The 21,489-nt window shown below is 40.2% G+C and overlaps 2 protein-coding genes across 3 annotated transcripts in view; one reads left to right on the top strand and one right to left on the bottom strand.

Annotated features, from left to right (window-relative positions):
* The first annotated feature begins 250 nt into the window (after positions 1-250).
* The window catches only part of RBBP7 (RB binding protein 7, chromatin remodeling factor), a 24,048-nt gene continuing 2,809 nt past the window's right edge, over positions 251-21,489 (top strand). Inside the window, 15 exon segments of the mRNA XM_062488050.1 lie at positions 251-393; positions 672-784; positions 2,576-2,618; positions 2,621-2,720; positions 3,175-3,348; positions 3,655-3,770; positions 4,319-4,479; positions 5,367-5,493; positions 5,583-5,660; positions 6,231-6,266; positions 7,189-7,266; positions 7,811-7,921; positions 8,739-10,163; positions 11,050-11,134; positions 12,432-12,572. Of these exon segments, the coding sequence (XP_062344034.1) occupies positions 726-784; positions 2,576-2,618; positions 2,621-2,720; positions 3,175-3,348; positions 3,655-3,770; positions 4,319-4,479; positions 5,367-5,493; positions 5,583-5,660; positions 6,231-6,266; positions 7,189-7,266; positions 7,811-7,921; positions 8,739-8,807 (1,152 nt within the window). The 5' untranslated portion in view covers positions 251-393; positions 672-725 and the 3' untranslated portion in view covers positions 8,808-10,163; positions 11,050-11,134; positions 12,432-12,572.
* Positions 15,341-21,489, bottom strand: part of TXLNG (taxilin gamma) — a 24,717-nt gene continuing 18,568 nt past the window's right edge. For both annotated transcript variants that reach the window (XM_062488049.1, XM_062488048.1), the window contains 3 exons: positions 20,605-20,697; positions 19,986-20,081; positions 15,341-18,984 (listed from right to left, as the gene is read on the bottom strand). In XM_062488049.1, coding sequence (XP_062344033.1) covers positions 18,664-18,984; positions 19,986-20,081; positions 20,605-20,697 — 510 coding nt within the window. In that variant the 3' untranslated portion in view covers positions 15,341-18,663. The remainder of the gene's footprint in view (positions 18,985-19,985; positions 20,082-20,604; positions 20,698-21,489) is intronic.

Raw genomic sequence — 21,489 nt, 5'->3', positions numbered from 1 at the left:
CCGCCTCCCCCTTCCCCGGCCCCGCCTCCCCCTTCCCCGGCCCCGCCTCCCCCTTTCCCGGCCCCGCCTCCCCCTTCCCCGGCCCCGCCTCCCCCTTTCCCGGCCCCGCCTCCCCCTTCCCCGGCCCCGCCTCCCCCTTCCCCGGCCCCTCCTCTCCCGCCCTGCCCCGCCCCGTCCCGCCCTAGCCCGGCGGCCTTCTCAGGGCTGAGGGTCGTGAGTATCGGAGCGGTGTCGTAGCGCCGGAGTTTTCTGTGCCCCCACCTTCGCCCCTTCTCCCCCTCTCCCGCCTTTCTAGGGGCTCCTGTGCGCGCTCCCTCCTCCCTCTCCCACCTCCTCCGTTTCTTCCTGCCGCCTCCTCCTCTCCGCTCCCTCCCGACACGGCGAGCCAGGACGGTAGGAGCGCCCCTGGCCCTGTCCCCGGCCAGGGTGAGGTGGGCTGAGGGTGCGTGTGCCGCGGGACGGCGGAGCGGAGCGGGGCCGCTCGGGGATTCCTCCCGAGGAGCTTCCGCCGGAGGTGGGAGAGGGGATGGCCGGCTGCAGTTCTCGTCCCGCCGGCCGCCCCCGAGAGCCCTGAGGGCCCCCCCCTCCTGCCCCGGTAGAGCCCGGGCCGGGATTGCGCCCTCCTTCACCCCCTCCACCTCCGGTTCATCCCTTCCCTTCCCTTCCTGCAGTGGTGGAGGCGCGTGATCCGGAGGAAGAACACCCCGTTCCTGTACGACCTGGTAATGATGTACGCCCTGGAGTGGCCCAGCCTCACGGTGCAGTGGCTTCCTGATGTGACCAGGTGAGAGACGGGAAGGTGCACGGCTCCTTTTCTGTCAGCCGCGTGTGCTGAGTCACTTGAGGATAAAAGCCATGCAGGACGAGAACAATTTGGGTTAGACTTTTCTTCGTTAGCTTGTAGCTCTTTATTTTGTTTACGTCTTTAAAAATGCTTCTGGTGTGCAGAAGCATCGTGGAAGAAGGTCACAGGTTGATACTTCACCGAAGTCTAGATTAGCCTAGCAGAAGGAGAAGGTCTTGTGAGGTGTGAACACAGAAATCTTTATCAACTTATTTCTAAATAAGAGCTCTAGTGCTCATGTGTAGTTAATTCTGATCAAGAAATCTATCTACTAAATTAGCTCATTCTTGAAGCCTGTTTTTCCTCATGTGCACTATGTATGCTCTTCTGTCCAAGCTATAGTAACTATAGCATGGTATAAGCTTGCTATCTTTTAAGTCTGGACTTATTTAAGAGAATATTCTAAAAGTGGTTCTTTGCATCCTGGTTTTGTCCCTGGCTTATCGTTGAATTCACATGTTGAAATTTCCCAGTCCTCCACACCTCCCTGAAAATATGGTGGGCTCAGTTTAATTTCTTAAAGAATCATGAAGATGGGGATAGAATCTGTTCATGTGCCAGCTACTACAGAACTTAAACTGTTGCAGTAACAACTTGGGGCTCCACTGAGGTAGTGGACAAGGACTGGTGTAACGTGGATTTAGGTAGACTTTCAAATGTGTAAGCTTCATGCAGTTATCCAAGGGTGGTCTCTTTCTTCTGTAAAGTTCCACTTTGCATAGGGGATGTTTTACATGTTGGTTAGGTCATCACTTCATTTGGTGAACCAGAATGTTTGGGGATGATGCTGAGAGATGTGAGCTAACTAGCCATGACATGGAGAAAATGCAATGGGGATTTGAGGGTGTGGAGCCCTTATGAGGAACACTTCTGCTTGCCTCGTATTTTACAGACTGACTTAATATCCAGTTTAAAACCTGGTATTTCCAATTACCCAGTGTGAAAATATGTAAGCCATTTAAGGCAAGGACTGCTTCTTTGTCTGTCATCTGACATGATGGGACACCTGTTCCTGATGCAAGTAAGTGCATGTGAATTGTGTTTCTTGTTTGGTCTTGTATTTTTGGCCCCTCTACATTTGGAAGTGGTACAGTAATACCTGTGATAGTTTATGATTACCCAAATGATTCTGGATTGCTTGGATTCAGGCAACAGAATTAGCTTGTTGCATTCAAGAATGCAGAGGTTGCTTGGTTTTTACTGCTCAGATTTGTCCTTTCAGAGATAAATGGCACCATCCATCCAGCTGTTCACTTTTAACTAAATGTTGCATTCAACCACCAGAAGAGAAATTTAATTCTAGTTAAGGTGACTGGTAAAAGCTCCTAAGAGAATTAACTAAAATAGATTGCCACTTGTCCCCTCGGGATTTTTGTTTTATGGAAAGGAGTATTGATTATTTCCTAAATCAATACTGAGAGACTATAGGGAAATTAGACCAAAGTAGTGGTGCAAACTGCTGTGCAAACTGTAACTGTCCCTTTCAAGTCCCTTGCAATGTTTACTGCCATGTATTATCCCTCGAGCCTTGCTGGTTGTGTCTTTGGTTTGCTCATGGCAGAGTCCAGTTTACTTTATTGGACAAGTCTTTGCAACAAAAGGGAGGATCTCTTAGGGAGTGTCTCTTCTAGCACCCTGAAGAGGTTTGGCTCTTCAGGGTTATTGATGCAAGCCATGGAACTTCTGGATCTGAGCACATAATTTTATTCCAACATTTATTATTCTAAACAGGCCAGAAGGAAAGAATTATGCTCTGCACAGGCTGATTTTGGGAATACACACACATCTGATGGACAGAACCACCTGGCTGTTGCCAGAGTCCAGGTTCCCAGCAATGATCAGTTTGATGCTTTACAGTCTGATAATGAGAAAGGAGGTAGGAATGCAGCATTCTTAGATTCTGTTTGTGCAGTATCATTACTGCTTTCAGTTGTTCTGATAATGATTTTCCAATTTTCTGTTAAATACAAAAAGTGGATGTGTACTTACTAATCCACACCAATTCTAGGCAACTAAAAAGTGGGAACTTCTTTTGGAAGAGCTTAGGTAATGTTGATAAGCAATCCCTACTTAGAATTTCTACCAGCTCTCAGATATGGTGAAAACTGGTACACATCTACCTCAAATAAAAACTAAAGCTCTGTAAGAGGATTCCAAATATCAAAAGTGTTAATGCTGTTGTGTTACATGGTGTGAATATTTCCTAATTTTTGTTTGTGTTTAATGAGGTTCTACCACTGTTTCTTGGAGTAGGGAAAATGCTGTGGAATGCTGTTTCAGTAGTCTAAAATAATGGATGGAATAAACTCACATTTTTCTGACAGCTGTAGAATTTGGTGGCTTTGGATCTGTGACTGGCAAAACAGAGATGGAGATTAAAATTAACCATGAGGGTGAAGTGAACCATGCCCGTTACATGCCACAGAACCCCTGCATCATTGTGACAAAAACACCCTCTGCTGATGTGCGGGTGTTTGACTACACTAAACATCCTTCAAAAACAGGTAGGTCAGACTGCTTGGAGCTAAGCAAAATGCCTCTTGTCAAAGAGAGGTAAACTTGTGTTTAATTGTGATTGGGAGAGAGTTGCTGGGCTCTGGGACCCAAAGGAGAAGGCCCATATCTTCAGTGACTTTAATGCCTGGTTGCTCACTTTCATAAAATAATCTTGGTAGAAGCAGCACTCTCTGAAGAGGTTCATATATACAATATAATTATTGCAACAGAAACAAATTCCTTGGGTGATAATGATGCTCCTATGGATTGATGTGCGAGGAGATGCTAGATGAAAGGAATTTTCTGTCTTTCAGACCCAAGTGGAGAGTGTGATCCTGACCTCAGATTAAAAGGACACCAGAAGGAAGGCTATGGCTTGTCATGGAACTCAAATTTAAGTGGACATCTTCTCAGTGCATCTGATGATCATGTAAAAACCACATCTTTTCCCCTGTTTAAAAAAGCCTAACACCTCCTAATTTATGCTGTAGTAGAAAATTGGAAAAATTTGTTGTAGTGCAGCTGAGTATTGTTATGTGGGGAAGCTCTCACATATTGTAATTACATGTCTAAAGGCTGTGAGTTGGCTTGAGGCTGTAATCAACCATGAGTTCTTTTTAAGGTTCTTACTGTAAGAACAGAATATTTTTATAATTGTCTGCTGGAAGAAACCCTTCAAACTGGTTTGGGTCAAGACCATAAATTAGTAAGACTTTCAAAGATCAATAACTAATAGTTCATAAATTTCTTTGTGGACTTTACAAGTGTAAATTGCTTCTAAATACTCCTTGGGCCTTGTACTTACAGAAAAATGTTTGTTAATTTAGCTGTTATTAGTGGCATAATAAGTGTTCTTTTTCAAAAGAAAATAACTACTTCAGGAGTGTTGTCTCTTTATATGTTGAGTGTGATTGATTATTTATTTGAAAGATGATACAATCAGAGTCTGCATTTCAACAGTATGTGGCTTATTTACAGATGGTGTGTTTATGGGATGTAAGTGCTGGACCCAAAGAGGGCAAGATTGTTGATGCAAAAGCCATCTTTACTGGGCACTCTGCAGTGGTGGAAGATGTGGCATGGCACCTGCTTCATGAGTCTCTGTTTGGATCCATGGCAGATGTTCAGAAACTTATTGTGTAAGTTAGGAGATTTTTGGGTGGGGCCTGCTGTGTCCTGCTGATGCCCTTTTTCAATTAGAAATGAAACAACACACACTTTCAAGATGATAATATTAGTATGGGAGGTAATATAAAAGTGGATCTTTATTGGAGGCCTCTGGGGCAGTTGTGGCAGAATGTTCACAAAAGTCCAACCCCCCCCTCCCAGGGGTGCATACAGTTTTATAAGTTTAGTAAATTAGCATAATTGACAAAAAAAGCACCAATTAGGAGGATAAGTGCTGATGCAATTACCTCCCAGGTCAAGCCCCTTCTCTCGAACCCCCCCGGTACTGGCTGTACTTTATGAAAATGTGTCTCAATGAGCTGTTTTCAACCTTGGTAGCCAGGGAGAACCAAGATAGGATAGGGGCCCTTGGAATGTTTTCTCTTCTGCCTAGGGAAAGGGCATGGAAAGCTGCTAGGAAAACTAGCCATTAATACAATAGGCTACAAATGTATGTGTAAAGAATACAGAGAATATATCAAAGGAAAACAAGGTATAAAACAAAACAGCATCACTGCCAATGGATCTAGTCCACAGCACTTGGATAAAAAAAGGTCTGAATTTTGGAGTGATTTCATGTAGCTCTTTTTGGCAATCAGGTACAGTGATGGTGCAGATTCACTGTAATTTACATGCCAATTAATGTGTTCACAGCACTTAAAAAGAAGATGTAACTAATGTCAGCTTCCTGGTGCAAGCTGTTCATATACAGCAGACACAAAATACTGAAGGTTTTGGAATGAAAACTGTAGCTTCAGAATTCAGTTTAGTAATAAAAGCTGCAGTGAAAAAGAATTTCCTATAGAAACTTACTTGCTTTCCCTCTTTCCACCCTTTCCCAAACCATTCACTGCCACTGTTGGGACACAGGATCTAACCCCATGTCCAAGCCAAGTCACTCGGTAGATGCTTACACAGCCGAGGTCAACTGTCTGTCCTTCAGTCCTTACAGTGAGTTCATTCTGGCAGCTGGCTCTGCTGACAAGGTTTTTACTTGTGTATACTTAACATTCCTAAGTAGTGCAGATGAAAGGCATTATAGTAAAACCAGTTTCTTGTTGCCTGTGTCTCCCAGATGGTGGCTCTGTGGGATCTTCGAAACATAAAGCTGAAACTCCATTCTTTTGAGTCTCATAAGGATGAGATTTTTCAGGTGGGTAAATTACTTACAACCTGTAGAAAAAACCCAAGAGGAGTACTGGTTTGGATAAGAACATGTAGATTTGTGTTCTTGCAGCACGAATCTGTTGAACCAAAATTCACTATGTTGAGTTTGATAATTACAGACAATACCATGTAGTTTATTTCTGCTTTTCCCCACTTGACGTTGAATCAAACAGTCAACAGCTTACTAATAAAAAGATAACTGGGTGTTCACAAGTACCTTAAGTACAAGTAGAATGTTTATCTAAAATAATGCGCTGTGGAGCGGATTTGGGTTCAAACCTAATTTTGTGAACTCTGCCTATTGAATTAGGTGCAAGTAAGAGTAATTTTTGGATTAATTTCATGAAATACAGTAAATCTGTAATAGTGAAATACTGTTTCTTCAGTATGAGAAATCTTAAGATGAAAGTAGTTTGTTTGAACTACTGGATAGCCTCTGGGCTGGAAGAAACTGATTTACAGAGTATAGCTAAAAATTAGTGGCCAGGGTGCTGGTTATTCAGGATATGCTTTAGAAATCAGTAACTGCTCCACTGAAGTTGTTTTCTTTCAATAGGTTCACTGGTCTCATAATGAAACCATTCTTGCTTCAGTGGTAGTGATCTTTGCCTTAACCTATGGGATTAATGTGAGGAGCAATTCCTTTCTGTATGTATCAACAGATAGTTTAAAAAAAAGGCTGCAAGCCTGCATTATTTGGAAGGTTTGATTTGTGCTGTTATCTAGCTTTCCTTGCTTACCTCAGGCCTAGTCTTTTGGGTATAAATAGAAAGAGCACAGTACATCTAAAGTTATTCTCCATCAAGATTTCTTGATAATAGCATTGTTTTCTGTTGTCCACTTGTTGCCTAGATTCAAAAGACAAAACCTGCAACAGTATTAAACTGGTAGGATAAAAAGCAGTTCTTTAATGAAAGCTTTCAGGCGCACAAATACATGTGTATACGTGACAAAGAATTTCTGCAACTTTTAAAAAGGTTAATTAATTAGTTTCTTTAGCAGATGCATCCAATAGGAGATAATTTAGCCTAGTAAAACATCCTTGGGTCTGTCCCTTTGGAGTTGGTCCAGGGATTTCTTTGCCCTATTTCTTGCTATGCCTCTCGATTTCTGGTGGAAAACAAGGTGTCCTTGTTAGAAATTGTGTTCTTAAAAATAAGACTGAACAGAATTTCAGGAATGTGTTAGAAAGGGTTGGCTAATTATTCTAAAATATAAGTGAGGGCAGGAAAAGTACTGAAAATCATACAGCTATATATTAAAAATCTACTAAGCTATAAATGTGAAAAAGGCTAAAAATCTTTAGGCATCACATCAGTGAGTGATTTTTGCCTCCATGTGCTTCTGAAGTTAAGATCCCATTTCAGTAATGACAGTGTCAGACTATTGACATTTTATACCTGGTGCTTATAGATGTTTCACAGTGAGAAACACCAATTGCAGATATGGGAAACAAAGGCCAGGAACAGTTCAGTTAAGGTGTTAGAGAATGCAACTGTCATTTTAATAAAAAGTATAACCTACTTTCTTACAGTAAAATTGGAGAAGAGCAGTCTGCAGAGGATGCAGAAGATAGGCCTCCTGAGCTGCTGGTAGGTACCCTCTTGTTCGAGTTTCAGTGTGCTGACTTGCTGTGTGGCAGTGAGATGTCGTGTTGATGCCTTTCCAGGCATCATTGTCACTGTGCTGCTAAAACTGCAGCTGTTCATAAATCTTTTCACTTCCCTGGTTTACAGACCATTGCTCTAATTTGCTGTAGGCTTCCTCTCTTCAGTTCTGAAGGTTTCCCTATTTCTTGTGTAAGTGCTCTTAGAGATAATCAGAATGAAATATGGCTGGATTTCACAGCCCAGCCCTGGGTGAAAGGAGACCAATCAGAGGATTTCAGCTGTTGTAATAACAGGAACTGTTATCTCAAATGCTGTCTCAGCAACTGCATCCATAAGCAGTGAATGGGAAGCAGTTGAACACCTTCCTTACGTCTGTTGTGAATCTCTAGTAGCAAGATTGTCTTTGGGTAGTCATTAGCATGATGGATTTAACTTTTGAATGCTGGGTTTTAACAGATTTCTCTAGAGTTGAAATGGCTTACTGAAGCTTGTTTTTATTTTATTTTATTTTTTTTTTTTTTAGCAGTTTATTCATAGAGGATACACTGCCAAAATCTCAGACTTCAGTTGGAATCCTAATGAGCCTTGGGTAATCTGTTCTGTATCAGAGGACAACATAATGCAGATCTGGCAGGTGGTGAGTGTCACAACTGCTCTAGCATTACTCTGAAGCTTGTTGTATAAATGCAACTGAAAAGGCTTTTCTTCTTAGGGCAGCTTGTGCCTTCAAGGACTGAAAGTTGTCTGTGCCATATACTTCTTGATCTAATAAAGAAGTGTAAGACTTTAAAAAGAAAACCAAGACTAAAACAACTTGAATAAAAGCAACTGCTAGTTAATTCTTGTTTCCAAGTCCTAGGTACTAATTAATATTAAGATTTATTCTTAATAAAGCAGTTGCAAACCTATATCCAATATTAGACAAGACTTACTTGTGCCCCCTCCCTCCTCCATGTGTTGGCTGTAAAGCAGGATGCCTTTTAAAACCCTAGTTAGTTCATATTATTTCACATTACAGGAAATGGATCAACTATCTTAGGAATGTGGAATAAAGTAATTGGGGAAAAAATTGAGTTAAAAAACTCTAATGGACTTACATGTGTTTCATACTTAAGGCTTCTTTTTTTTTAGTACCTTTGCTTTTTTGTGTGTGTTTGGACTGTGGTTGAAATAATTCCAAATAAAATGCTCATAAAAGGGCTAGTGCTTAAATGGCTACTGCTTTTGCTGTTGGAATGGAGCAATGCAAGAAGGCAGCTGCCAAAATGTAACCACTGTATGCACATTCCTAAAGTTGGCAGCCCTTTAAGAAAGGGCAGGGAGAAAATCTCTTCAAGGAGGGGATGATGGCTGTGCCACGTTGGTGTTATCAAGGTTTTTTCTTTATGAAGTGTAGAAGATTGTTTCAAAACAATTGTGTGTATCATTTGTAATGTAATGTTTTGTTTCTTCAGGCAGAAAACATTTACAATGATGAAGAACTAGATATAACAGCAGCTGAACTGGAAGCTCAAGGAATGTAACTTTTCTTCTTTAAGGAGCTACTAGGAGTGCCATAGTCAAATTCTGTTACTACAGTATATATAAAATAAAGCCCTGAAAAAAACCCCCCAAAACCAACTAGCAAACCAAACCAAAACCCCACAATCACTGGGCAGAAGCATTACATTAAAACAAGAATATTCCTAATAAGATTAAGCAAAAAGCTTGTTTAATCAAGTTGTCATGGGATACCTGTGGTTCTTTGGGTGCTTTGAGGTGTTACATACTGTACAGCAATTAGCTTAAGAGAAAATAAGGTAACTTTAATACCTCTATCTATATTTTTTAAATAAAATAAATGTGTTCCTGTAAATAAAATGGTCACCCTCACTCTTTGCACACAGAAACTGTATTTTAAAAAAAACCCTTTTCTATTAATATTTAAAAAGAGCTTTTCACCTTTACACACTGCTTTTAGATTGGTTTTACCAATAGATAAAAATCTATTTTAAAAAAGCTGGGTGTGGTTAATGTTCAGTGGCATAAATTGAATGCCTTCTTGCATTCAGTAATGGAATAAATTTAATTGGTCCCTGGTCATAAAGTTATGAACTAAAAAATATGTAACTTAGCCCATGGTTAAAGGTCTGGGAAGATGAGCATTTTCTTCAATCAAAAAAAAAAATTGAATAGATAATGTGACTTCTTCACAAAGGGAAGGGATAGAGGAGGAGTTTTAGGAAGCCAGGGGCAGAGCCACTAGGTCTGTAAAGTTCAAGCATAAATCTTGAGCAGTCAAGTAACGTGTTTGGGTGATTAGTAGTTGGATTTTGTTTGTTTGTTTGTAGTTTTGTTTTTAGTGGGTTTTCTGTGTTAGTGTGCTGTGGGGTTTTTTTTGGGGTGTTGGTAAAAGCACTGTCCTTTATAATTTTCTTAAGTGCCAAGGTGCAAGTGCCTTCTGAGTGAATTGGTGTTAACCTGTGTTTGGTTAGAGCCTTCCTGTTGCATTTTTTACTTACATGAGGCAAGTGTCCAGTTGTCTAAAATACATTAGTGTCTGAACAAATAATAGACAAACACAGTTTGCTTCTAAACTTTGGACTGACTGAAAAGCTCAAGAATTTTGCCTGTATAGAAGCAAAATTTCATCATATTTATCATGGATCTAAACAGCAGATGGATTATGTTGGGAGCTGTCTTGACGAATCTAAGTGTTTTACGTGGACTTTATAGCTCTTAGCTACCTAAGACCTTAATTAAATTAATTGCTGGTTGTCCTGATCTTTCTGCTCAAGCTTAAAAAAAAGAAAAAGAGATGATGAAGAGTCAGTAGAAGATTCAGTCAGAAGACTTATATTGAAAATATGATACCTTGCTCTCCACTGGAACTGTAACAAGTTAGTAGGCTACTGGGCTCGAGCTGCATAGCTAAAGCTGGCTGGGATGGTGCTGGGGGCTGTGGTTTGGATTCATGACTGGAATGGTGCTGATAAGGCACCTGTGCTTTGGCTCTTGCTGGGCAGTGCCTGCACACTGTTCCCTGGGGGGGAGACACAGCTGGGACAGCTGACCCCAACTGGCCAAAGGGATGTTCCTTGCTTTAGGCCATGCTCAGCAATAAAATGGGTGGAGGAAGGTAAAGAGGGCCTTTCATGGTGGCCATTGCTTGGGTGGTGGCAGGACATTGATCTGTGTCAGGGAGGGGGCAAGTGCTTTCATTCCCTCCTCACCCACTTCTGAAACTCCTCCAGCTGTACCCAGGAGATTTTCTTCCTGTTCTCTCCCCTGCCCTGCTGGGGAAGTGCAAGTGACAGCACATGATAAGCATTAAAACATTAAACACTGAATTCAGAGGTGGTTTCTGGTCAGGCCCTACATTCTTTTGACAATCATTCTGACACACGCAGCTCTTGAAAAGCAGGAAGTGAAGATGTCAATGGCCCAGCTTTCTGGAAAGACAGAAATACTTCCTTGAGAGCATGGTGGTGGCTTCTGGTGCAGATAGAGCTTTGCTCTGTGACATGACCCCTTCCCTGCTGCTGGTCCTCTTCAGTGCTCGCTTCAAGGAGCCTCCTGGCTGCTTGGGACCACCGTGTAGAGTACAGCTCATCCCTAGAATTGGTGACTCTACCTTTCTGTGTAAAATATGGTTGGGGTTGTTTGCTACAGTCTTCTACTGCCTAATTGAATGGGAGAGGGAAAATGGAGAGTAGTAACTGCAGTGTTCCTTCTACTTGCTTTTCTTGTGCTACTTTTTCTTAATTCCCTGCCTGTTGTTACCAGGGCACATCTCTGGAGTCACTGGGTCACCATGCATGGACTTGTCTCCACACCTTTTTCAATAATAGTTCCTATTAAAGTGATGCAGGTAGGTGCAAAAGAGCTTGAATGTTCCTCTGGAAGGCTGAGATGCTGTTGGAGTTCAGCAGAGAGGTGACAAGTGGACAGGGTGTGCTAAACAGCATGAAAGTTCAAACCTGCCAAAGGACACCTCGGTCACTGCTTGATTGACTGTGCTTTGTTCTGGGTGTACAAACACTAAAATGCCATGCACAGGAAATAGAAATGAACACATTCTCTAAATATGGGTTTGGTTTACCAAGCCCCCTGCCATGGGCAGGGACACCTTCCACTAGCCCCATCCAACCTGGCTTTGGACACTTTCAAGATGGGGCTTTGAGATTAAGGCATTCACAGCTTCTCTGGGCAACCTGTTCCAGTACCTCACTGCCCTCACAGTAAAGAATTTCTTCCTAATATCAAATCTAAATCTACCTTTTGGGGTGTAAAGTCATTACCCATTACCACTCCTTGCGCTTGTGAGAAGTTCCTCTTTGACTGCAAAAGTTTGCCACTGTTCTTGATTTTCTTTACTGAAACACTAAGAGCTCAGATCTGGATCTGTAGGGATCTCTGACTGGTGGTACCTTGAGTGTCCCACAAAGCCCTACTTCCTTCTAGAGCACAGAGAAGCAGCCACCTGGGGTCCAGCGATGCAGTCAGTACCCTGCCCTCTTAGAGCTGAAAGGATGGGATAATTAATAAGGGAACAAAACAAGAGCATAATTTCATTAACTATGCCTGCATTTCAAAGTGCAGCAGTAAATCCAACCTCTGCACTGCTTTCTTTTCCCCAAGTCTGGATTGACTTTCTCCAAAACCCATGTTCAGTCCAAAACAGCTTCCTTCAGTAGCAGCAACCTCCTACCAATCTTTTTTAGGTAGCTCTAAGAGGGCTCAGTCCTGCAGCCAGTATTTAATGAGAGTCTACATCTTACTGGCTAAAAGTGTTCTGTTACAGAGAATGCGGTGCTGGAACCAATATGGTTTTTAATTTGCAGGTAGGTTTTTTTTTAAAATATTTTTTTAATGCATGAGTAGCATGTTTTGAAACATTGAAACATCATCATATTGAAGTCTATTTAGCTGAATGCCACAAGATTTTGATTTTAAAAGCTGTTGCCTCCCACAGGAACTAGATAACTGCCTATGCACTGCTTTTTGGTAGTAGTAAATATAATGGAAGTTGAAGTTTTTTAAAAAAAAAGTAATACAGCAGTCAACCTGAACAATGGCTCCAGCAAGATATTTATTTATTGCATTAGACAAGAGTTACTTTAGGTATACTTATGGAGTATACTTAGTTCAATGTGTTATTCCTGCAGGTTCATATGTATTGTGGAAAGGAAGCACCATCAGGCTTTCCATCCACTGGTCTTTTTCAAGGGAACTGTGCACAGTTTTGAGAATCTCCTTTTTTGGACTGGCTGTTCACAGAAGACCAGGTATAATGAAAACTATAAAAGGTAATCTAAAGTGAAAAATTGTCAGTTTAGAGTGACTTCCTCCTTCTCAACATCAGTGTAGTTGATGCAATTTCCCAGTATTTTTTCTCTTGAACCTTTTTAGCCTACACCAAAGCAATCTAAATTCTTTCCTCTTTGTACTGAAATACAGCATGAAGGACAGTGAAACTATAAATTGTATTTTAAACCAGCTGTTTTATTTCAAAAGACATGTTTTCTCAAAGTTGAATGATAAAAATCTTCAGCCAGGCTCTTGTCAGACCACACCAGCACTTTTGGAGAGCAGCAGCACTGTGGAAGAATGGTCTTTTATTGCTAATAAATCCAAGGGCCATCACAAATTTTTGCTCCCACTTTTCCCTAAGAACAGGTCAATCATCATCAACTCCTCTGATGATAAACTTGACAGAAGTATTTGTGAGGAGCTGCAAGGCATTAAGTGTAACCAATACTGAAATATTTTGGAAGACTGATACCTATACAACAACAAACCTGAGTGGGTGTGTAACACTCCTGCATTTTGTTTCAGTGTGGCAAAAAGCAAGTTTGGGGTTTTCCTTTACTGTGTACAAAGAATTGCATTTGCTTTTATTGTAAAATGCAAGACCCTTGAGAACATAAACTGTGTGCTAACAAGTAATTTTTGCTACGTAGCCACGCAGTTTATGCCATTATCTATACTATACTTTGTCTTCCATGTGTATGTGATGCCTCTTCAGCAGTGCAACAGCTGAACAAAGCTGTGTACACTCTCTACAGGGAACAAGCACTGAAGTCTTAACACCCAGTTTGACCTGCTGTGTTATGGCCCCCGAGATGTTTGGTGGGGTAAATTCTTCGTAATTCTTTCAACATCAGCTTCTGTCCTGTGAATTTCAAACCCAAAGCTTCCCCCAGTTCAAGCACAGTCAAACATGGATAACAATGTTTTGAGAGTTCAACTATTCTTCCCCTTTAAAAGGCAATGGATCACTCTCTTCAAACATCAACAGTGCATAAAATCCTTATTCTGGAGAAAAAGGGTTAGGGTAAGAGTCAGTAACCACCCAGCAGAAAACATCAGATGCACAAAGCCAGAAAAAGCTTTGATGAGCAGGATTTATAAAACAGGCAGCATGACCAAGATCAAATGGTTTTATATTAATATAGGCATAAAGGGTAGAAACCAACCAAACAACTCCAACAAATTACACGGATTAAATGCCAGTATCATCATGGACTTGGCAGAACTGAGGTAGTTATTTTGACCCTTAACACCAGGGCGTAAATCTGGTGGAAGTGATAGTGAGCTACATCATTATGGAGTATCTGTCATATGGCCGTATTCAGATTAAGTTTAAATATTAGTGACTTAAATTCATTTCCTCAGCTTGAAATATCATGAAATATAACAGGGTATTTAAATTTGTAAAGGCTCTAAGAGGTTACTTTCTTGAAGAAGAGCTGTAGGAGCAGTGTTCTTGGCATAAACTGGAATTACACAAAGGCCCATTTCAAGTGTCCCAGTCCATGAGACAAACACAGTCCAGATCCCTGTTCAAACAAGAAATCCAAAACAATGTGCAATCCCAAAGCTAAAGGATAACAAACAGTTCTAAAGGAAATTAAAACTAAGTCTTCATGGGCACCACAGTATTCTTGAATTACTTTAAAGTTCAGGCTCAGTGGGTGCCAGAGTCAGCAAGGTCTGTAAAAGCTAACACAGTTAGATGAAGCTGTTAGAAGGAAATACAGCCTTCCTTCAAGAAGAAATGTCTAAACAGGAAAAGAAGGTGGAATTATCAAAATTTAAATAGAAAACTTTAAAAAAAACATCCCAACCAAACCAAACCAAACCAGAAAGGAACAAAGAATATCTGTGAGGAGCAAATTTCTAAAGGCCTAAAACAAAGTATCTCTGACTACATCAAACACACCTGCCTGAAGGGCTCAGAATGCAGCTGGGAAAAGAGGCTTTTCCCTCAGACCTATTCTTCACTAGACAAGTACAGCTCAAATGTGTGTATACATGTTTGCATGTGCATCAGCAGGAGAGAATTAGCACTTGATTAGAAAAAGGAAAAAGCCAAAATCCCCAGCTATAAACTGCAACCAAATTTCCCTCTACCAACAGCTTGCAATTCTGACCAGTTTCCATAAGGAACTTAGCAAGACTGGGAAGATCCATGGAAGAAATAACAGATTTGTCCCCTGTATCAGCTTGCACTGGAAGAAAGGAGAAAAAGAGGTGTTTACACAGGAGCAGAGGCAGCACCTCCGAGGAGACAGGCCTGAGATATAAATACATTGAAATACAAGGAGAGCAACTAAGACTAGACAGTGTAGTTTGATTTCAAAATACTTGGCACAGCTCTAGAAAAAGCTCAGGGCTAGGACCTCTGTTGCTCACTTTTTATACAATGGGTATCTTCAAACAAGTTAACAATTTTTTTAAGAATTAAAAAATTAATACTATCTTCAAAGAATCACAGAGCACATCAGAGCATGTTGTAGAGCAGTTCCAAATGCTACCTAGAAAAAATAAACACAAAGGAAAATTGAACTCAAAACCAGTTCCAAAACAAAACTGTTTAGGGAAGTAGCCACATGTTAGTGTGTATACCAAAAAAGGCAAACAGAACACTTTTCAGTATTAGGAAACTAGGAGGGAGTGTACATCAGGAACAAATGACCCCACAGAGTATGACAGAATGTGGAGCACTTGATGAACTTACTAGGAAGCCTTTTTTTCCTAGCATAAATCCCCACATTTTTTACAGTGCACCCAGCTGAACTATGATGGATAAATTTTTGGAGAGAAAAGGCGTGAGCAGAATTTGAAGCAGGCAGGGGCAGGTTCAGCCAGAGCTCCTGCCCTTCATGTTCCAAGTGACCCTCACCTAAAGACACTCCAGGTGAGGTGAGCAGAGTGCAGTACCTCCTCACCCCTTGCCCCAGGCTGCTCCCACCAAATACCACCAGGAATGTGCAAGTCACTGCCACCACCCCAGAGCAGCCCCCTCCCAGGGCAGCTCACTCCAACAATAAGTTTAAAAATCAAATTTCACATCTTTTAATTTTCACTCTTGACTTTTTCAAATAAATACAGTTTCAGCAGATTCAGTTAGAAGACATGAGTATGATATTAAAGAAAAACTCCGAGTCCAATATATTAAGCATACTTATTTACTTAATCTATACAGAATTGAGTAGATAAAATTTCAGATTCACATTAGTGAAAAATCTCTACAAAATGTTTTTGAAAAGCAAAACAAAGACTGCCTGTTCATTTATCACTTTTCCTCATGAAAGCAGACATGGGTTGTAAAAATAAAGCAGTGTGTTTAGCACAAACTAGATTTCTGCATCACTTTTTTCACAGTTATTTCCATCTACAGTCCAAAGAGGTAGATTTTCTGCAACACCTGAGAATTGAACTGTAACATAACCAGGTGTAATGAAAGGAAGGACAAAACAATACAGATACAGCCCTAACTTATGTGTGTATGTATACACATATTTGGGTCTTAAATCACATACAATTTAGCTTTTTGCTGCTTAATCATGGTGAAACTGTCAATCAGGCCCCAGTTGTGACAATTAGACACACTCATCTCAGGCTACATCAGTTTACATCCCAAGTTAAATGGTTTGTAGTAGTGGGAGAAAGGCAGTAATACAAGGTTACTTAAAAACCCTACTGGAGCCCCTTTGGCTGCAGCCTGGCAGTGCAATAGCCTGCAGTATGGCAGATCAGTGACAGTGCTGAGCTTATCCCTACATCAGTGTGCATTTCTTTTTTAAAAACAACACTTTTTAATCAATGCATGAAACTTCTCTGACTGGTTTCAGGAAGCAAAGTACAGCTTGCCTTGGGCAGATAAGTTGCTATGATAAGGGTATGTTTAGGGTAGAGAATAGAGAAAATATCCCCGTTCTAAAAGCCTTTCACCTGGGGCATTCTGCTTCATTACATATTTAGCCAGTGACAAAGACACTTGTATTGCTGCTCTATACATCTGCTGTGTCTCGAAAAGCCCTTTAATTTATTCTTGCAGCAGGGTCCAAAAACTCACTCTTGCCTCCATGTGAAACAAACACTAAAGAATTGCTCAGAATACAAATGTCCAAATAATAAATTGTAAAAATAGAAAACTGCATGTCCTACCTTGCCAAGGGTATGATGCACGAGATACAAAGTATTTTGCTTTTCCTCAGGAAAATCACATCATACTTAGTGTTAGCTGAAAACCAGTTCTCACAACACCTGTTTTTTTCAAGCTTGATTCTATAAAGGAAGCAATTTGAACAGCAAATCTGAAATATTTCTTTCCAGTTATTTTTATGCTATATGGTTCACATGATCGACATTTCAAAGCTCTGAATCTAACCTAACTGCTCATTGCTACTTTTTTTTCATTCCTGCACTGTGCTTGGACCACAAACACCAAACTCACACAATCTATGAGAAAGATGGCCAGCCTCCCATTTGCTCCATGTCAGAAATATAAGTTTTGCACAGTTCCTCTTAGTGGTATGAGCTAAAATACATGTATTAGGCCTTATATAACCTTTCTCTCCAAGACAGCCAAGTTATTTCAACATACTACAGGAAAAGGACTGGGTGCTCAGTGCAGCCTGAACATTCAAGTAATTTAGCCACTGAACTGCCAAGGGCAATGGGGATGGGAAGCTCCATGAGATGTGCTTGATTCAGAAATCCCCTCCCAAGTAAGTGCAAAAAACTTTAAGTACCAGAAAAGGCTACACATGTTCATATTTCTTAAAATGTCAGCAACCAAAACTAGAAGGTAAATGCATGGGGACTAAAGTTAGGGGTAGTTTGTAGTTAGATCACATTGCCTTGCCAAAAAATAAATGTTGGTCCTAGTTCCTTTCTAGAAAAGAAGTCATAATGTGGATAGCAAATTTTCTAGGAATACACAATATGGTTTAAGGTTAACAAAGGGGCTTTGCTTGTGGTATGTTAGTGTAAGAATGTGAAGTACCATCTTCACCAGATAACCTAACTGGGAAGGCACTCTGCCAACTGGTGCAGCTTTGAGGTTGAACATGCAGGAAATTCCACGTTGTACTTTAGGAGACGTACCTGAATCTTCATGTTCAATTATAACCAGTATAGCCTTAACTAACACTTAAGTACATCACATACCTGGCTACAAGAGGAAGTCTATATGCCAGACTCCTGTCTTCCACACCTCCAACAGTGAGTGTCTTATTTACCAGCTCTTCAGATAAATTCAGAGGTTTGCTCAGGCATGAACGGATTTCTCTAGTTAGGACAACCAAGTGGTGGACACACTGCAGCTAAGAGGGAAGAATGTGACCAACACCTGTGCAACAGGCTCCACAGCTGCAAAATCCCACTCAGGAGCATCACTGTACAACTTCCCACACATTTATATTTAACATGTTCACAGGTCGGGCAAATAGTCCAAACTAACCTTTACAACACAACCCTGAGACATCTGCAAAAAGCTGTACACCCTGTTTCACCAGCTGCAAAAATGTATCTCAAAGCTGTTTTTTCATACCACAAAGTACATAAAACCCTTTAAACTTATATTTTACTATATTCTGGACCTTTACTTTTTCATTCATATATATGAAAACGTATATGGGGGAAAGCTGACTTTTTTTACTGGCCATTAGACATCCTTATGTAGAGATATTTACTGGAAAAATTTATAAACTTTCATATACTGAGTGGCAAATAACAAAACCAGAGTGCTGTTCTTTAAAACAAAAGTGACCTGCTGTCACCATTTTCCCCAAACGATATTAGATCTGTACACAGTCTTGCATGACAGTGATTTGTGTTGTGGGGAAGAAATGCACATGCATCCTTCTATGGAAAAATATTTTCTTTTAAAAAATGAGGCAGATGTGCAACACAGTTGTGGAAAATTTATAGTTTAAGCTATTTAAAGCTGCTATGCAGCTTCCTGTACCACATAAGTCCAGTAGTTCTAAGAAAATACAGATATGGTAGAAAAAGTAAGAAAATTTTCACCACAAAACCAAATAGTTACCACCAACAGAGAAAGTTATACACAAAATATATCTCTCAATACAGTGTTTACACTTCATTTTAGTCTACAGATTCAGTGCCAGGAACAGGACTTGTTGAGACAGTCTTTTCTGAGCTATTTCCCACACGTGATTCCACATCGGGTTGGATTCCTGGTTCCGTGTCAATGGGGGTTCCCAGCTCCTCGTGGGAATTGAGTGTGCAGGACTGCAACACCTGCACAGCCAGATCCACGTCTGCTTCTCTAAGAGAAACCTGCTCCTTGAGCACTTCCACCTTCTCATTCAGCTCGTTCCTTTCCGTCTGAAGGGCCCTGCATAGCTTCTCCAAACGCTCCAGTTTTATTTGAAAGCCTTTGTATTCTTTATCTCTTACTGTTTTCTGAAGGACAAAGAAAATAAAAACTGTGATACAACCATTTTCCCTCCTTGAATTAATGAAAAGAATCACCACTATTTAATCCTGAATATTAAGTTTTAATTAATCCAGTAGGCCAAATTCCAGCTGAACTAGAGCCAATTTCCTCAGAATACTTCACCTAGCCAGGAGCTGGAGTGGCAATGGATGCCTTTCAAAACAAGAAGTGAGAACTACATAACTATTTAATGCTAACTGTAAGTAAGGGCTGGGCATCAACCAGGAGCCTAATGTGGAATCCGACAGCACTGTCAACTACAACCCAAATAATGGCAACTACAGGGAGGAGAAGGGCAAAGAAGTAAGAAATCCACAATCCATCAGCAGAATCCAAGCCTGAGTGTACCATACTCTTGGCCCTCCTAACTAGCTCCTTATAAGAAGGGAGGGAAAGATAAACAGCACTGCAGCAGATCCTACTCAACCAAGCAGTTTGCCAAGGCCAGACCTCACATACCTGAACCAGGCCCTGGACAGTGCAGGCAGAGCTGCACTGCACAGCTTCTGCCAGACTACAAGTAATGGCATTTTGTGACCTCAAATGCAGAAGCAATGCAAGAAAGCAATCCATCTCTTGCACAGGGTTTACTTCATGTCAGTCCTGTGCATTTCAACAAGATTTGTATCATAGCATTTGTAGAACTTTGCTCAGCATATTGAAATACAGTCAGTTCTTTCAGCTTGTATGACTTCATACATATTATCCCACAAATTAAACAAAGCAAATTAAGCAAAGCCAAGGCTCCTTTTTTTTCTTTTTGTGCCATCACCTTAGATTTACATAGCAGCCTTCCATTTTCCATGCCTGAGGAGAACAATAACTTACATAACAGGAAACATAATGCAGACAATCCAAGAAGAGGCTACAGTGTATTACTTCCAGTTCTCTAAAACTGAAAAACTGTATGACATTCTCTAGGACTCAGGCTCTAGCTGAACTACACTGCTGCTTAAAAGATGATTACCTCTTCAGCCATTTGCAGAAGAGCCTTGTTGTTGTTTTCCCATTTTGTACGCCACACAGTGGTTTCCTTTTCCAGTTTCTTAATCTTCTTTGTCATCTACAAAAGATAAATGAAAGATTTAATTTTGTGTCTTGCGTTGCAACATAGGTGGTTTTACATGAGTAATTAGACTTTTTAGCATTACTGTCCAAGTCCAGTTTGAACAAGTTATTTTGGAAAAGTGCTTCTGAACAGAATCAACCCCACAAATACAGATTCTGCATTCAAAGAAAACAATATTGAGTCTAAAAAGAAACAGACTATCAACTTTCAAGTACAAGTAATAAAAACCTCCAGGAAAAGAAGTTTTACAACAGAAGCACAGCCAAAGAGAATGAGAACCAATATTTGGTAAAACACTCACAATTACCATTTAGGTATTACTTAAGTATGTCAAAATACAGCAAAAAATTACATTTCTCTTCCGTAACTCTTATACCCTGTCTTATGAACCATGCTAAACTGTCAAAATACTCTTGATATTTTCAGAAGGCAAATGCTTATAAAATCTAAAATGCAACCCTCTAACAGCATGCATTTCTATATTACTTTTTATCAAACTAGGTAATCCTATAAATACCTTCTCCATTTCTTGTCGGAAAGTTGTAAAGAGCTCATTACTTTTTGCCATGGTGGTCTGGAATTCTTCAAACTTATCCATGTAAAGAGACAGCTATTGGAAAAGAGGCAGGGACATTAATCTGAACAAATGTATACAAATAACAAATAAATATATACAATATAACAAGTATATACAAATACAAAAATACGTAGGTACGCAGCAAAATGAAACTAAAATTGTAAAACATGAATTTACATTTTGTTTTAAACTATACTACAATTTCCATTTAAGAAACACACAGACCTTGTCTAAAAACATGCTATTCAAATTATATGTGAAGTAGAGTCCCGTGTTTATAGAACAGCAATATATTCTCAAGCAAAAAGACTATTATGTTTAATAAAATGCTGGAAGACATCACAGTTCATCACTACCTCATTTTTACTTCCCCACTGGGGGAAAAAAAAAAAAAAATCAGTGGATATAAACATATTCAGGAAATTCAGCATCTGGCTGGTAAAATTAAAACTTAGGAAGTACCTGCCTTTCCACCTTATCCAGCCAAAGCTAATAACCAAGGCTGGGAGACAAAATAAACAGGATTGATTTCAGAAATCAAAATGCACATTCACAACCAATGTAATCTGCCCAGTGAACAAAAATCAGGAAAAGTGAATATTGAAAAAAAACTCATATTACAGTGAAAAACATTGCACTTTAAAAAGTCAGGAGCATTAACATTCAATGACAGAAAATTTTCTTGCCCTGCACCACAAGGTAAATCACCAAGAACTGCAAAATATATTTAATAATATAGTTTGAAAAAAACTGTGATTCCTAATTAGTGTGTGATTTGATGTTCTAAGAATAAATAACCATGTCACAGCAACTTCTTATTCCCAG

The sequence above is a fragment of the Cinclus cinclus genome, chromosome 2 (assembly GCF_963662255.1).
Source record: "Cinclus cinclus chromosome 2, bCinCin1.1, whole genome shotgun sequence".
NCBI lineage: Eukaryota > Metazoa > Chordata > Aves > Passeriformes > Cinclidae > Cinclus > Cinclus cinclus.
Note: the sequence above shows the minus strand (reverse complement) of the source record. Positions and strands in the feature narration are given on the sequence as shown.